Genomic DNA, 16,330 nt, shown 5'->3' with positions numbered 1-16,330 from the left:
GACCCAATAGAAAACTTTACAATAGAAGAAGCGATTTATGCATGTAAGGCAAGCTATGTATGCCTATTTATTAATTTGATAGCAGGCAATTGCCGAGTCTGGTAATATTTTTAATAGCAAAAAAAAACACGAAATGTTATAAATATTTAGGCTACATCAACAACTGACGCTTTCAAAAGCACATTTTTGGGAACAACAGAAGTCAATCTGACATGCTCCTTCAGATCTTAGGTAAACAACACCCCTGCAAGTCTGAGAGACAGACAGACATACTCTTTTATAAATAGTCTCACTTCACGAACAATTCACACAGTCTCGGCTGGAACATCTGAATGTATGAATGCAGCTGGTTGTGATCATCGGAATCCGGATGTGATGAAAATGTTTCAGCTCAAAGTTTCTCCAGGAGCAGGAGCTCGAGCGCGCGGGACTCTCGCGCACAAACTCATTATCCAACGTCTGCATCTGCTTGACAGGGATTTTTTGGACTATTTTGGGGAGGTATCTGATAGTTTTTACGGAGTTTTGATTCTAAGCAGGGTATTAAGGAAACTTTTCCTAACGGCACGCCGGTTTTGCCGGAAGAAAGGATGCAAATAAAGCAGTTTCTCTGTTGACATGTTTGAAAGGTAATCAACCAACTTTGAAATGATCTGTTACATGCTTGGCAAACAAATAATATTGACTTAACGAGTTGATAAGATACTTAGGAGTGTGTTTGCGACATTTTGAGTTTCGTTAGAGAAGAACAAACCTAAGAAAAACTTTCCACCGAGTTTAACGTCTTTTCGCTGGATGACGTCACTCCATAGGAAATATATTGGTCGCGTCTGTTTACTTTGCCGCAGTGAATACAGCGATTGATTTTATAATAATAGTTTGTTGTTATCTTACAGGTTTGAGGGCTAATTGCGTGGGGCAGTGTTGTTTTTGGGTGTGTTTAGTATCTAAACATCTGGCTCATGTCCTCGGAGACTATTTTACCTCCGGAGGGGCCTGAAGGGCCAAACAAGCAGGAGACAAACCAACTTCTGTCAAAAAGAGGTAAGAGATTGATTTACTATTTCTGAGATTCAGATTCAGTTGTATACCATGGATGACACTGACTAATTAGTGTTTAATGCATATTTTGTAGCATAAAATGTTGATTTGTATGTTTGTATTGGCTAGTAGTCGGATGGTCTATGGAAAAAGTGGGAATTTTTATTTCTATTGATTCCATGAATGTGCCTCTAAACAATTAAAGCTCAGTTTGATCATTTTAGGTCTTTGAAAACAGTTAGTCATTGCACTTGACTTGACTTAATTTTAGGTCTTTGAATACAGTTAGTCATTGCACTTGACTTAATTTTAGGTCTTTGAAAACAATTAGTCATTGTGCTTGACTTAAAACTGTGACAGATCATCTGCAAAAATGTGACACTGATTTTGAATGTATAGCAAATATGTGTGCTGCATTTAAAATCTTTACAGCGGTTTTCTTTTTTAATTATTTTTTAACATGTTCAATCTCTTGACCACATCCACTGTGATTTATTTCAGGCAATTGAAAATATTTGCTGAATGACCTTATTGACAATCATTAATAATGTTGACTTATTTGATTTATCTCTTGATTTTTACCTGGTGTCCCACCAGTAACTGACTGGCATAAATGGCAACTAGCAAACAGATTCCCCATATGTATGTTGCGCCAGTAGGCATGATAATGTTTTCATTATTTTCCAATAAAGATTGAAGGAGCGCCTTGGTAACTATTAGCAGGAACCACTGCCAATTATAGTTTTTAATTAACTTTCTAGTTGCTTGTGAGATTATCACATGTAAAATAAGCTTGGCCCCCCTCTTCTTCTTTTTTTTTCTTAGGCACTGAACCGTTAACCATCCTATTTATACCAAGCATCATTATAGCACTGTCAAAAAATGGCAAAGTAGGACAAAGTAAGCAATCACAGGCTCCGGTGACAAATGGATTTTTGTAGGGCCTTCAAAGTCTCTCCGTTAAGACTGGATTTCCCTCCCCGGGGACTGTGTATGCTTAGAGAATAGAGCAATTTATTTCAAACTGTAATCACTAAATACAGCGATGCATCACAAGGCTTCTGGTACTGTATGTGCATTTGAGGAGTCATGGCTGGAATAAAGGGTTTCCATTCATCAGCCTCAAGCCCAGATGAAGTGATATCAATCTCTGTATCTAGAGCTACTGTATTGTATTGATCTTGTCCCATAATACGCTGTAACGAGGGCTGTAAAAAAAAAAAAAAAACCGAACTAAACCAAACACTCTATGCTCGCCAAAAGTGAAAACAAGCTTCTGTTTGCTGAGTCACATGCTTTTTCCCCAGAATGCACTTGAGTGATGGAAAAGTACAGGTTTGTGCAACAGAACTGCTTTGACAATACTAAATAAATGAGCAGTTGCCTGCTGCCTCTGTACATGTGTGGCCACATCGAGGGCCGCCACAAATAGCACGAATCGGAGAACCATACCGTCTCGTTTACTCGATGGAACTGGGAGCTGAATAAGTTTAAGTGCTGCGTTTAAAGGTTGCCTATCTTTTTGTATGCCTATCAGGCAGGTTTTGCCCACATCCATTTTCCAATTTAGATGAATGCGCTCTTTATAGCTGTAAAAACCTTGGCAGGTGTTGTGTACCCGGGAGCAGAATCGAGAAAATGAGATCCAGAGTTCTGGCCTGGGCCTACCTGATCCGCCCACACGGTTTTGCAACTGTTCACCAAAGGAATCTTTTTTATCTGGCAAATTAGAGCTCGTCTTTCTATTCTTGAGGCTTAGGCGAGTCAATATTGGCCTTTTGCATGCTTGGCTTCTGGCAGGTATGAAGTAACGTAAAATTCTGAGATTTAAAATATGACTTTTTTTTTTTTGTGTCCAGATAAATGCAACAGCTGCTCTGATGAATCCTCAGATGCTACGGAAACATCCCAAACTCCGATACCAGGAGATCACGCTTCAGACGAGCAGGGTCACGTGACAGGGGAGAACCACAGCCATGATGGTCTTGTTAGAAGTAAGTGCTGACAAATGTGTTAGTCATGTCTACAAACACATGTTAATCAAACATGCTTGACATCATTGGCTAGACTCCAGTAACTGTTGTTTTTGCATATTTGTGGCAAATGTTGCCCGCTCGACTGAGTATGATTCATAGCTTTCACTTTCTATAACCAATGCAGTGTAGCAGATGCCATGTCGACAGAAAAAAACGGTTCTCTTAACAGTTTTATCCAATCTGAAATATCTAGTCTTGACCCTTTTTTTTTTTTTTTATCAGTCAGTGATGTATATATGAAACTGATCTGTTTCCATATAAAGCATTTAACTTGTTACCAGTCTATACTTTACCATAAACTTCAAAGGGTTTGTGATCCAATCTCATTTGGATTATCAACTGACATCAACCTTTGTCAGCATTTTCTACAGTTCTGCGCTACTGAAAACTGAAGCTTCCATCTGGAAAACACTGATGTGATTTTAAAACGTTTACTGTGATGATAATTGATTTTATTATTTACTGCTGCGCTGATATTCTTTGCCTTTGGGTGTAGCTTTGATTTGAGATTATGATAATGCGCAATCTGTATGTGCAGTATGTAAGCGCTTTGCTTTGTTATTTTCATTGGTAAGATAATGCTATAGGTGCAGTAGCACGGAGTCTACTAAGCATTAGTTTTAGTGAAGTGTTGATTAAAAGAAAATGTAGGCCTACTGGATTTGAACCAGCGTATTTCTGTTGCAGTGAAGTTGTTACTTTCAGTTGTTCTCCTGCCAAAGTCTTGAAAGCTTAGTGAGCAAGGATATCCCATTGAGGTTTGGCCTTGGTTGGCCTGGATCTGGAAATCACGGCTGAGCACTAGAATGTACTGAAATAGTATCTCTCTTACCTGGTAAAGCATGGAGTTGCATCATAGAGACTTTTCTTGTTCTGCTCATATGGGTTTGTGTACCCTAAAAATGTTGAGCTTGATAACATCTTGGAGGTTGTTCCTCCGCATTTGTGAAATCAATGGTGGATCAGCTCAGTTGTGGAACTAAGTCAGGGCATTGTTTTAGGCAAATGATGTCAAATGGATGAGGAGTGATGGAAAATCTCACTCATCACTACTTAGGTCGGTTGGAAATAATTAGGGAAACAAAGATTTGAAACAAAGGATGTGTTTGGAAAATTCTCACCACTTGTTTTTGGAGGGGGAAAAAGTCCTGACACACCTACTTCCCACAGTCTCTTGTGTAGAAATCTGGTGGACCGTGCAAGAAACTCACAGAAGATGCAAGTTTCCCACAAAAGAATTCTCCCCTATCAACTTTTTATTTAATGCATTTATTCAGCTAGAACACATTCAATTGATCAAAAGTAACAGTTAACATTTCTATTTCAAATTAAAGGGTTAGTTCACCCAAAAATGAAAATTCTGTCATTATTTACTCACCCTCATGTCTTTCCAAACCCGTAAGACCTTCGTTCATCTTCGGAACAAAAATTGAGATGTTTTTGATGAAATCCGAGAGCTTTCTGACAGCAACGTCATAACCACTTTCAAGACCCAGAAAGGTAGTAAAGACATCGTTAGTCCATGTGACTACAGTTGTTCAACCTTAATGTTATGAAGCGACGAGAATACTTTTTGTGCACAAAAGAAACGACTTTATTCAACCATTTCTTCTCTTCTTGTCAGTCTCCAACGCTGTTCACGTGAGCACTATGACACGTGTGTGTGTGTGTGGTGCTTACGCAGGAGCCGGCCAATACTGAGCCAGCGTTCTGACGTAGAACCCGGAAGCGCTGCACTGTGTTTACAACATGAACCTCGTCAGAGAAAGGCTGAAATCTTTTAAACTCTATTAATATTTCACAACAGTACTTTTTGTTCAAATAAATGCAGCCTTGGTGAGCATAATAGACTTAAAAAATCTTAGCGACCCCGAGTAGCTTGGTCCACGTTTGACTTCTGATCTCAAATAATTACAAGTGATTGGATATCTGCATAAGGCTCTACAATATGCGACTATACCATGTACAGTATAAGGGGCTGTCTGGCCAAGTATGGATAGAGCAGGGCTGTAAGGCAGTGCACTAATTGGATTGGGAAATATGATGTGATATTTAGAGTCTAGAGCGGGAAATCGATAGGAAATCAACTTGACTGGCCACTTTACAACAGTTTATCTTTTTTATTATTATTATAATATATTTCCATTTTAATTTGCTAGCAGAATTCACTGTCTAAAGATGAATCGCACTTATTCAGCACTGTCCGTTGACTTACATGGGCAGATAAAAATGGACTATGGTTGAATATACTCCGCTTGAGTTATCGGTGTCATTTTTAATCGCATACTTCTCTATTAGGCTTCAAAAAGACAGTCCAGTAGAGACAGAAAGAACAAACGCATTACACATTCAGTCTCATATGTGTGGGATGTGGCGAGCCTCACAGCTGAACGACAGAAAGACTTGTTCTGGCCTGTAAGAATTTCAGGGTAATGATGTAATGATCAAGAGGTGTTTAATCACTGAATAATTCACTTGAACGTCAGTCATTTTTTATGTATATCATTCTGTACGATGACAACGCCTCTGCGTTATGTCTGGAATTTTTGTGCTCTCACTCAAGGGTTACATTAGGATCAGGATCAGGTATTTATTGTTGACGTTCATAATTTAGCTTTGCTGTTAATCCTCAAACTCAAATCATTGCTTCTAAGAGAGTACACATGCATTTCACCTGCATTCACTTTTGAAGAGTGCCTTTATTTCAATCATTTTGGGCGTAAAGAGTTGATTGATTCAAGATGCTAATTTTTCAGACCGCGTGTTCCTCCGAAGCAAGAGCCCATTAGAACACAGGAGTAATTTTCAAGTGATTACTTAGCCGTGGGTCATGGAATCAAAACTGGAATAAATAGGGTGAAATGCTAGCGCAGGGGTTGATTAAAATGGCCATTGTGATTCTACCTCTGTGCTAATTATTTCCTCATTGTCTTGGTGTAGACATATTTCATATGTAAAAATGCCCAGCATTTCAATTAGCGTCCTCGCAAAGTGCCGAATCCCTTTTAGGGCTCTGCAGATTTATGAGTGTAAAATGTATTTAAATGACCTCGGATAAGAGGTGATCTACACATCTGTGAGCTATAGGTTTAGCACACCATTAGCATTTCTGATTGTACTCATTGACCATCAGCTCGGTGTTATTTCTTTCGCAGGGTGGGCATTATGGGAAACGGCGCTGGGGTTTGAACTATGCAAGGAATAATAGATTGGAAAGTGGAGTCTGTCTGTTAATAAGATGTAGATTTGAGGCCCACGCTTTGATTAACGGCACAGCGCTGCATCTTCGAGAGCGTGAACGCTCTCGCTGCAGCAACCCCAACACAACGCTGCCTTTTCCAGACAGAAAAGCACTTGAAATGAGAGTTGAGCGGGAGGGATTACTGGCCCTCTAACAGGGTTTTGGCTTCAACATTAAGGTTAAACCCCTTTTCTATTACAGTGATCTCTCGTGATGTGCTCCCATCCTGCCCTGCATGTTTGCAGGTTCACCGCACCTCTGCTAGGTCATTCCGTCAGGCCTCTGATCACTGGGGGGTGACCGGGGAGCCACCGACTGACTCCATTCAGACAGTGCTCCCTGCCACGGCTAAAATCGATATGGCCATCTCCCTTTAAAAAGCCTCTCAGAAACAGACGAGCACCCCTGTCCTTAAGCCTGATTCCCGGGCTTAAGGTCTTGATTGGCACCCCGAAGACAGAGTCCAGTGACCCACAGCTGTCACATTAGTGCAGTTAATGCTGAGATTGAAACGGAGCAAATAAAGGAACCTTGTCCATAGATATATATATATATATATATTTTTAATAAACTCTCCTGGCTGGCTTTAGTTGCCCCTGGAGTCCCTCTGTAAGGCCTCGTTCTGTAAGTCCTCCAAGAGATGCCTGCTGCCTCTTGATCCTTATGCAAGGATTATTTTACTGATGTTTTTTTGAGATTGGTGGAATCATTGAGTCACCGATGTAACTGAAACAGAAAACACACCCCCAGACTCCTCACATCTGTGTTGCTGGGGTTTTTTGTTTGCAGTTGTCAGGAGGCAGGGTGGAGCACTCGACGTATGAAGTCTGGCAGCTCCCTCAGGCTCGGTCTGAGTCACGTCATAATTGATCTTTCGAGAAAATGTGGTAGCTGTGTAAAACGGCTAAATCTGTGCAAGATGTGCGTTTTATAACCGCGTTTGTGTAGAACCTCTGCGTTTATGGGATTCTTCCATTCCACCGTGATGGAAACGGATGGAAGGGAAGGAGGTGCAGATATGGATTGCTTGAATGTTGTTTCAGGTTTCGAAACAAGGTGAAAGTATAAAAAACACAGTTTCGGCCTACTTTAGCAGCAACAACCACAAGCTCCTGTTGCTCAATCAGTAGAGCATTGTGCTAGCAACGGCAACCTCATGAGTCCTATTTTCAGAGATGAGTTGTTTTGGATGTTTTCTAAATGGAAACAAAAAATACCTTGATTCTAGGGATGGTCACAGTGGTTGACTAATTTATCTTTTTTTTTAATAGTTTATCCAGATTATGTAGATCAAACTTTTAAAAAAGTGCATCTTGATGTTGTTTGAGCACAAAATGTGCCTAATGTAGGAAATCCATTTGAAGTGTATGGTGAAATGTCTAATCAGAGTCAGGGTAATCCGAAAACCAACTTAATGCGAAACATCCTTAAGATTAGTTAATCGATTAGTATCAATTTAAAAATATGTAGTTTAGCATATCCCCACTTCAGATGGATTGTGTCTGCTCCACACTATCATAAGGTTTTCTGGTTGGGTTTTAATGATTTTGATGGCTAGCATGCCACATACTGCAAATGCAGATTTGAAATAGGAGTATAATAGATGAAAAGCTTAAGCCTTCACAATCTCTCTCCTTGTCTTTGGAGTTGCCGGCTGCCTTATAAAATGTAATTAAGCAGAACAAGGTCCGAAGGGGTTATTTTTTTCCACTCAATCAGCAGCCAAATTACTAAATTTGAAATTAGTAAATCCCAGACGCCTGGCTCGGCTTGTCATTGTTACAGAGAGATGGAGTAAAAGAATAGCCGAGTGAGAGCGGGACAGACAGTGAATGACTGCGAAAGAGGGTAGCCCTGGAATATTAAACGCCTTCTCAGGTGTCACATCTCTACGGCAGGTTTCATTCGAACAGCCAAATTTAAATGATTGTCAGAAAGAATTAAAAGTGTGCTGTAGCACAAAAAAAGCTGAGTAATAGTGACTACCTATTCATCTTCTGCTAGAAATGAGTATAAAATAAGATGTGAGCTACGGTGTCTCTCAGAAATTAGATATTGTAGGGTGCCAGCAAACCGGAGGAGGTGCTGTAATGGAGTTAAAATAGTTCTGGCATGTGACATTTGGGGCGGCTTCAAAGAACAGGGCAATTACTGTGATCAAGACACACCGTAGTCTCAAATAAATGTATTAAAGACACAATTGGACAAAAGTTTAAATAAGCTAACTAAAAAATATAGATAACTGTTGTGCATGAGACAATAATCAAGAAAGTTCGGGGTGTACCAGACACCTTTGTGCAATTTGCACCTTTCGTTTTACACTTTATTTGGAAGGTACATAATGGATCCAGCTCAGGCAATAGATCAGCTAAGTGAAAATTTTAATTCTTTACTTCTCTTCTCGGGAAGTAAGACCTTGCCACAGAGTCGGAAGGTCAAGTAGTAAACGATTTTTAAAATGCTGAAGGTTTTTTTTTTTTTTTCTGTCACAGTCCTTTTTTAATAATATTCATTCTACTTCCTCCCCTCCAACCAAATTCCCATGGTTTTGTTTCTATAAATACGGGGACATCATTTCAACTGAAAGAGTATATTGCTTTGGATTGAAAGGTGTAAGCTTGCCATAGGTGTTTGTTAGGAGAAATGCCACCCCGGGCTGTTTTGGGAGATGGTGGGAACTCTCCTGGTAGGTCAGTGCACATTTGCAAATTAGCATTTCAATCAGAGAGACTGGCCCATGGAGCATTAAACAGCTATTTGTGTTGCATTCATATTATATACACAAAGCTAAACAAATTCTAATGCAGCAACCCTAGCCTGGATTATTTTTTAATCTTTTTTATGGATTTTCAAAGAATGTTTTTTTTTTTTTTTTTTTTGCTTCATCTTTTATTCATAGTAATATTATTGAAAATTTTAAAAAGTAAATTTAAAATAAAATTTTTATCATTCTCAAAATGTCATTTTGAAAGACATCCTTTATTTATATATTGATGTCCTTATATATGTGGACGTCTTTATTTATACAAACTGTATTTTCATATATATATATATATATATATATGTGTATATATATATATATATATATATATATATATATATATATATATATATATATATATATATATATATATATATATATGTGTGTATATATATATATATATATATATATATATATATATATATATATATATATATACATATATATATATATATACATATATATATATATATATATATATATATATATATATATACATATATACATATATATATATATATATATATATATATATATATATATATATATATATATATATATAACTCATACTGTGTGTATATACTGTGTAGGTTCAGTATGAGGTTCAAAATGAGCTGTCCACAGATTTGATCATTTGTAATAAAACGTAATCTATGTAACTTTTCCCCTACATCAAATAAACCTACAAAAGATCAAGCCGTTTAAAGAGAATTTCCACTAACTTGACCATTTCAACTTAAGATAGCGGTTTTTCACCATCGCAGTGCTTTGCATATTTTCACCGACCAACTCTTTTGTACAGGTAATGATTGTTAGCCATTAGCAGATGATGATAAGAAATGGATGGGGGCTGTTTAGCTGGATGACATGAGTTGACAAGTGAATTAATGTATGTTCCGTTTGATGGGCGTCCTAATGGGGCACAGCAAACAGCTCCACTCTCAGGATGAAATATTAAAAGGCCTCGAGCCGCAAAAATACAGGGACCTACTTTTCTCTCTCTTTCTCTTTCTCTCTCTCTCTCTCTTTTCTCTCTCTCTCTTCTCTCTCTCTCTCTCTTTACCTTTCAGTCTCCATAGAGATCAGCGCAAATGAGGGAACATCCTGCCCCGTCGCACCTCCTTTCCGACATCTCTCCTGCTTGACCGAATTTTCGCCGTCTTGTTTATGCCGCTCCATGCCATTGACGTTCATACATATTCGTTCTTGGGAGGTCCGCCGTGCTCTGCTTCCATGTCTTTGGGGTACAATTTCGAATTCTTCCAGCGGAGCTATTTTCTGTGACACCGAGGCAAAGGGGTGTTTATCCACAGTTTTACATAGAGAGCGACTCCACGGTGGCACGGCGTCTCTCCTGGGCGTCCCGGCCCGCCGTCCCAGTGTGGGGTGTGCGCCGAACGTGCGGTGACAAATGGCAATTATATTTGTGTGTTCTTCATGAATCCATCAAACACTGGCCTTTTAAAAATGCTCCCAGGATATTTGAGGCTGTCAGATCCAGGGGACCAAATTGGGATGCTGCTTAGACAGTCAAGAAGCACTCACCCCCTGTTTGCCTGTGATGTGTTTGACAGCGTGTGTAGAGGAATACCATGTATTATTCAACTACAAATGTACACTCTCAACAGTTGTTGATATGTTGGAAGCAGAGCGGTTAGAAGACCAATTTGAACTGTTTTCTTTTTTCCCCCTCCTTCCATTCCTCACCATAACATGGTGTTTTAATGCGACCTGTCAGCTTGTGTACAATCACCGTTTGCGAGACAATACTTGTTTTTACGCTTAGTGCGGCTATTCAATTTTTATCACCTATCATGCCTTGGGTTGAAAGCAACATTTATATTTTATGCAGGGGTAACTTTACTTTTGGGTTGCGTCGGCCTTTGGGCTTTCGTCGGGCCCATGCGATCCTATCAGTGTGCACCAAATGCCCGCAACATTCTCTGTTCTGTTGTTCTAGCAATGTATTGCAAGATGCATGTGCAACGTGTTCCTTGACTGGGCCGCTTTTGAGGCTGTCTGGCGAAGCAGAAGGCAAATGTAGTGTTGTGTTTAAAGATCAGGTCTGGTTCAAAACACTTCAAGGGGTGGGATCCATAAACCATCAGCGTTGTGCCCTAGAGCAAGACACTTAACACCAGGCTGCTCCGGGTGGGCTATCCTGATGTACAAACACCAGTTAATAAATTATTGCTTTCTTCTAACTGCTGTTGCTTTCATACATTTTAAAAGCTCGACTTTCCCTGTGCTTAAGGTAGTTACCAAGCAGGCAGTGACAATGGAAACTTTTGTATTGAGGATTTTGTGACCTTGAAGGCTGTTGATGTGCCAAAAAATGTAAAAAGGTGAAGATTCAGTAATCATTTATCTAAAGCATCTTACAGTAAATTCATGGAGTAGCGACTCCTGGAGTAACATCAGAACATTATTGAAACTGAGCTGCAAAAACTACTCGTTTTGAACTCTCACTACTTGAACTTCCATCAACATTTTATACTTTCAGTTTGTATTTTAATTTTAGTTGGTTTTAGTCATTTTATGCGCTTTTTGTTTAGCATATATTTATTTTTTATATCAGTTTTTGTAATTTTAGTACTTAAACCTACACGAAAACTAGAAATGTTGCATAATTTTAAGTTGAAGTGTTTCATCTAACATTTATATTTTACTTTATTTCAGCTTCATTTCAATTAACAAAAACGTTTTTTAAATAGTTTCTTAACAATAACATCACTGACCAGCAATCTTCTAGTCACCAGCCCTGAGCTTTGCTGACAACTACCCCACAATTTGTGGATACGGATTGTAAAATTTGCTTAAAATAATTGAATCATAGTTAAACAAAGGAAACATCTTGATAGCCAATAGAGTATCCTCTTGACTCTTTACATGTGTTTGACAATTGGCCGTGGCCTGTTTTTAATTGTAATTTTACATTCGCGTCAGTGAATGATGATATGATGTTATAAAAGGTGGGCTGGATTTCTTCTCTTGTTAACAATAATAGCACAGTCAGTGTGGACCTCCCACCAAAAGAACAAAGTAATTAAGAGAACTAATTTCACTGAGATTTCATTGGGAAATTCAGGCTCTCTACCTTACAACACACCAGACAGAATGCTGAGATCTCTGCAAAAAGCAAGAATAAGGTAGAAAAAAAAAAATCTAAAAATGCAGGAAAATGATGAATAATTCAAAGGAGCCCAATAAACATGAGGTGCGTATCCTGAAAGAGAGTACAATAAGACTCCCAGCAGAGCTGAATGCACACTAGTGTCACTTGCTCACTTTGCCATCACTACTGTTGCATCATATAAAGCCTCTCGGTTCAGGCTATGACCACCTCCTCACGTTTGTTACTTGTATGAAGACTGCAAGTACTGGGTTTCTGTCTCACGTGGGCCTAGGTTTGAGGTAGACTGTATTCAGGTTATGGATCAAAGGGGGTTAGGGTTGGGAATTGTGAAGTGGTTCTTATTCAATACCGGTTCCTTGATGCACTAAATCTGGGCTCAGACTACAGGAGTTTTAAAATCCTTACCGATTATGAAATCTGGTTGCATTGCGCACAGCCTCAAGGGATAAAATGTTTACCGTTGTTTGGTAACACCGTCAGCATGTTAGCTTATAGCGCTAGCAATTTTCTACACTTACCCAGTATGTTCAAAACGGACACTATTTCTCCCCAGCTCTTCTCTTTGTCCATAGAAGACACATTATACAGGCAGTCGTTTTGTTGCCACTTTTCCACAAGCCATCTCTGCTGTCCAACAGAGCCATAAAGCAGCTTGTTTCACAGTCGCCTTTTTTCGCATTCACCTCCGTCTCCTAGCAAACTTGTTTCTCATTGGCTATTGTGAAAGTACTGATGTAATCGTAGTCATAATAATCCCGGTTTAAAATCCTGAATATCAAACATGTTTGATATTATCAGGGCAGCTCCCGATGTGTCTGTGAGCAGATCGGGAGGTTTAAGATTTGATCTGGAAGCGCCTCACATTAGGGCCAAACATCTTAGCCAACCAAGGTCCTGGAGAAGATTTTTTTTTCTCAGATTGGCGGGAGGGGTAAATCAGGATAAATCGCCCTAAAACACCAGTAGTAGTCTGAGCCAGCTTAAATGTGAACGGGTAATTGCATGTCCTCTCCAAACCCCTCCCAAATTCTTTCTTCCTTAAAATGACTTAAAAATATTGATAATTGGATGATTAATAAACCATAATCGTTAACTGGAATTGGAATAGGAGCCAGAATATTTATTTAAATTTTTACAGGGCATAATGCAACAACATGAGTCACTTGTACTGTTTGCCGAACACACATTTCCTGGTTTGTTTCTTACTTGAAAATGTACTAGAGTAAAACTTTTCCTGTTTTGCATTTCATAATTAAAATAAATGCTATAAAGGTTATTAATTTTGTTCGGGTTGAAGTGTTTCTGGTCAAAATCAGATGATTATAAAAAAATCTGTCTCTCTCTCTCTAGCTCAACCTCAGCCTCTGCCCCAGCCAGCAACATCCCTGCAGAATGCCATTGATGGAGAGGCTGGCAGGCAGCAGAACGGTCTGCACACAGTGCTAAGTAATGGCCATGGCACGCCCCGCGGGGTCACACAACCGCCCTCCGCCTGCCACACCTCCGAGCCCAAGAAGCACCCATCGCCTGTCTCACACCGCGTGCAGAGAAAGCTTCGCTCTAGCCTGTCGGTCAACAGCAACAGCAGCAGAAGGAGCAAAAGCAGCTCGACGGGCTCCCATAAACCCGGCTCTACTCCAGAGGGTACATGACATCACACACGCAAATATACACTCGCACACAAACTCGTATGTGCTTGCAGATTTCTTCCCCTCCCTCCGCTTAACCGCAACTAATCTGTGACTTTTCTGTTCGGTGTCCTGTAAATGCACTGCTTTATTTCATCTTTCATAACACCCAACTAGATTGATGTCTTTATTTCTGTGGTGTTGTATTGTCTCGCAAATGGGAATGAAAAACAGAAGGCCGATCTGAAAAAAGCAGCTTGCACATTGTCAGGTGTGATGGTAAGGAGAGGGCAGTAATGAAGGAGATCGCTGGTGCATTAGTAATGGTCACCAAGGTGTGACCTTTTAACAAGACTGCGGAGAGCGGGGGTCTGCCATGTGTCAACCCCACCTCAGCAGGGGCTATCGCTAGCCTCTCTCACAGTGTCCTCTCATTAAGACCGGCTCTCTGCCTTGCTTCTGTGTACCAGCGCCACTTTCCTGGCTCATGTATTGCGTTTTCTATACTGCGTGATGTTCAATCATGCTTGTCTGATACCGTAACCCTTTCAAATCGAGCAAAGTCTTGCACCTGCTGAGAACTTTAGATTCTCTGTAAAGCAGTTTGTATGTTTTGTATGTTTCATACAACATGCCCTGGCATTTAGCTAAATTAAAAAGGGATAATTTGGGATTCCACAAGTGACTTGGCCCAAATGTGTTTTCATGAAATTGCTTCAGGAAGTTTGGAATATATATATATATATATATATATATATATATATATATATATATATATATATATATATATATATATATATATATATATAAAATAAATTAAATAATATAAAAATATATATAATTAAATAATATAAAAATATATATAATTAAATAATATATAAATAAATAAACAAAAATATAAATATATATAAAAATAATAATAATAAATAATAATAAAAAAATATATATATATTTTTTTATATATTTTTTTATTTTTATTTTTCTATATATTTATTTTTTTGTTTATTTATTTATATATTTTTATATTTAATTATATATATTTTTATATTATTTAATTATATATATTTTTATATTATTTAATTATATATATTTATTAATTTATCATTTATTGGTTAAAAATGTAATGCTCTATACAAAGTACATCATTGGTGTTTGCTGTTGCTACAATTGTTGGTTTAAGTAAGTGGGGACTTTACTGTACTATATTAATTGGAAACGTTTTTATGTATTTGGGTCATTGACGAATAAGGTTTTTAAAAGTGTAAAAAAATAGAATGGAGATATAACTATATTTGAAACCATTTTTTAGTTTACCTAGGTGTTAACAATAAGATTTTGTGGTTTGTACAATCAATTAACACTGTTTTTTGTCTTTTTTTTTTTACAAGATGGAAAAAATTTGTCACCAAAAAAGTAATTCGGTTTAACCACTGATTTGAAAGTTAAAAACTGATTTGACATTGATGTTGAGATAGTATATAGTGTGTACCACAAAAGAAATATTAAATAAAATTATCACTGATCTCATAAATGTAATCATTTATTGGACTACTCTAAACACTCCAACATATTCCAGTAAAACACTGCACAGGGAAAGGAGAAAAGGGGAAATGTAAAAAAAAAAAGAGCCTTATCTGCTTTATATTTGTATTATTGTAGTTCCTTTAGTTATTAAAAACAATATTATTCCATTTTAATATTTACTATATCGGTTTTACCGAATGACCTTTTGACACTTCAAAATCTTTAAAATACCTTTATATGTAGTAAAATATAATTAAAACCTTTTGGATTCAGTAAAAGAGATCAAGTTGTACTACCTTACATACTTTGGATGTTATATATTTGTTTTTTTATTATTATTAAGGCCTTTGGACAAAAAAATGACCCATCACGTCATTGACCCATTTATAAATAATAATTTGAATAATACAGCCTTGCATGCAGGATTTATTTATTTGCTTGGTTAGATATTTTTATTTTAGGATTTATTTGCACAAAGGTAACCATAGGCCCGCACTTATTAGGGACACTTGATCCTGTGTGTGAAAAGTCAGGAAAGAATGTGAACATTTTCCAACACTGGAAAGTTTAAGATCAGATTTATCACTCAGGTGATTTGCGAGTAGGAGCCTACTACGAGGTGTATGTAACAAACACTATCATCTCCCTATGGATTTAACGGAAATGTGTATCTTAAAAGGCGTCATAGTTTTCACATCTTAATTGGAGAGGGGGGGGGGGGGTGCGTGAACAGTTCAATAAGTCTGTCTCATTACAGCTTGTGTGCGTGCGTGTGTTATTTGTAGAACTGTGTTTTGAATCAATATGTTCTCTCTCAAGTAGTAATTTCCCCCTGGAAAACAGCAAGCTGTTGTGTTTTAATGTTTACACGGATTACCATAATCTGTTTGCCTGTGAAATTAGCTTCTAAACAGCCTGGGAAGCTGAAGAATAAAGCTTTACAAGATCTCTGCTCAGGGGATT

At 38.1% G+C, this 16,330-nt stretch overlaps 1 protein-coding gene across 3 annotated transcripts in view; it reads left to right on the top strand.

Moving 5' to 3' along the window:
• The first annotated feature begins 309 nt into the window (after nt 1-309).
• Nucleotides 310-16,330, top strand: part of mdfic (MyoD family inhibitor domain containing) — a 48,374-nt gene continuing 32,353 nt past the window's right edge. For all 3 annotated transcript variants that reach the window (XR_014627052.1, XM_084406733.1, XM_084406732.1), the window contains exons 1-4: nt 310-629; nt 897-1,044; nt 2,901-3,035; nt 13,566-13,859. Coding sequence is in view for 2 of the 3 variants with exons in the window: in XM_084406733.1 (XP_084262859.1) it covers nt 963-1,044; nt 2,901-3,035; nt 13,566-13,859 (511 nt within the window). In the remaining variant the exon portion in view is untranslated. The remainder of the gene's footprint in view (nt 630-896; nt 1,045-2,900; nt 3,036-13,565; nt 13,860-16,330) is intronic.

Source organism: Rutilus rutilus (assembly GCF_951802725.1).
Source record: "Rutilus rutilus genome assembly, chromosome: 4".
Classification (NCBI taxonomy): domain Eukaryota; kingdom Metazoa; phylum Chordata; class Actinopteri; order Cypriniformes; family Leuciscidae; genus Rutilus; species Rutilus rutilus.
Note: the sequence above shows the minus strand (reverse complement) of the source record. Positions and strands in the feature narration are given on the sequence as shown.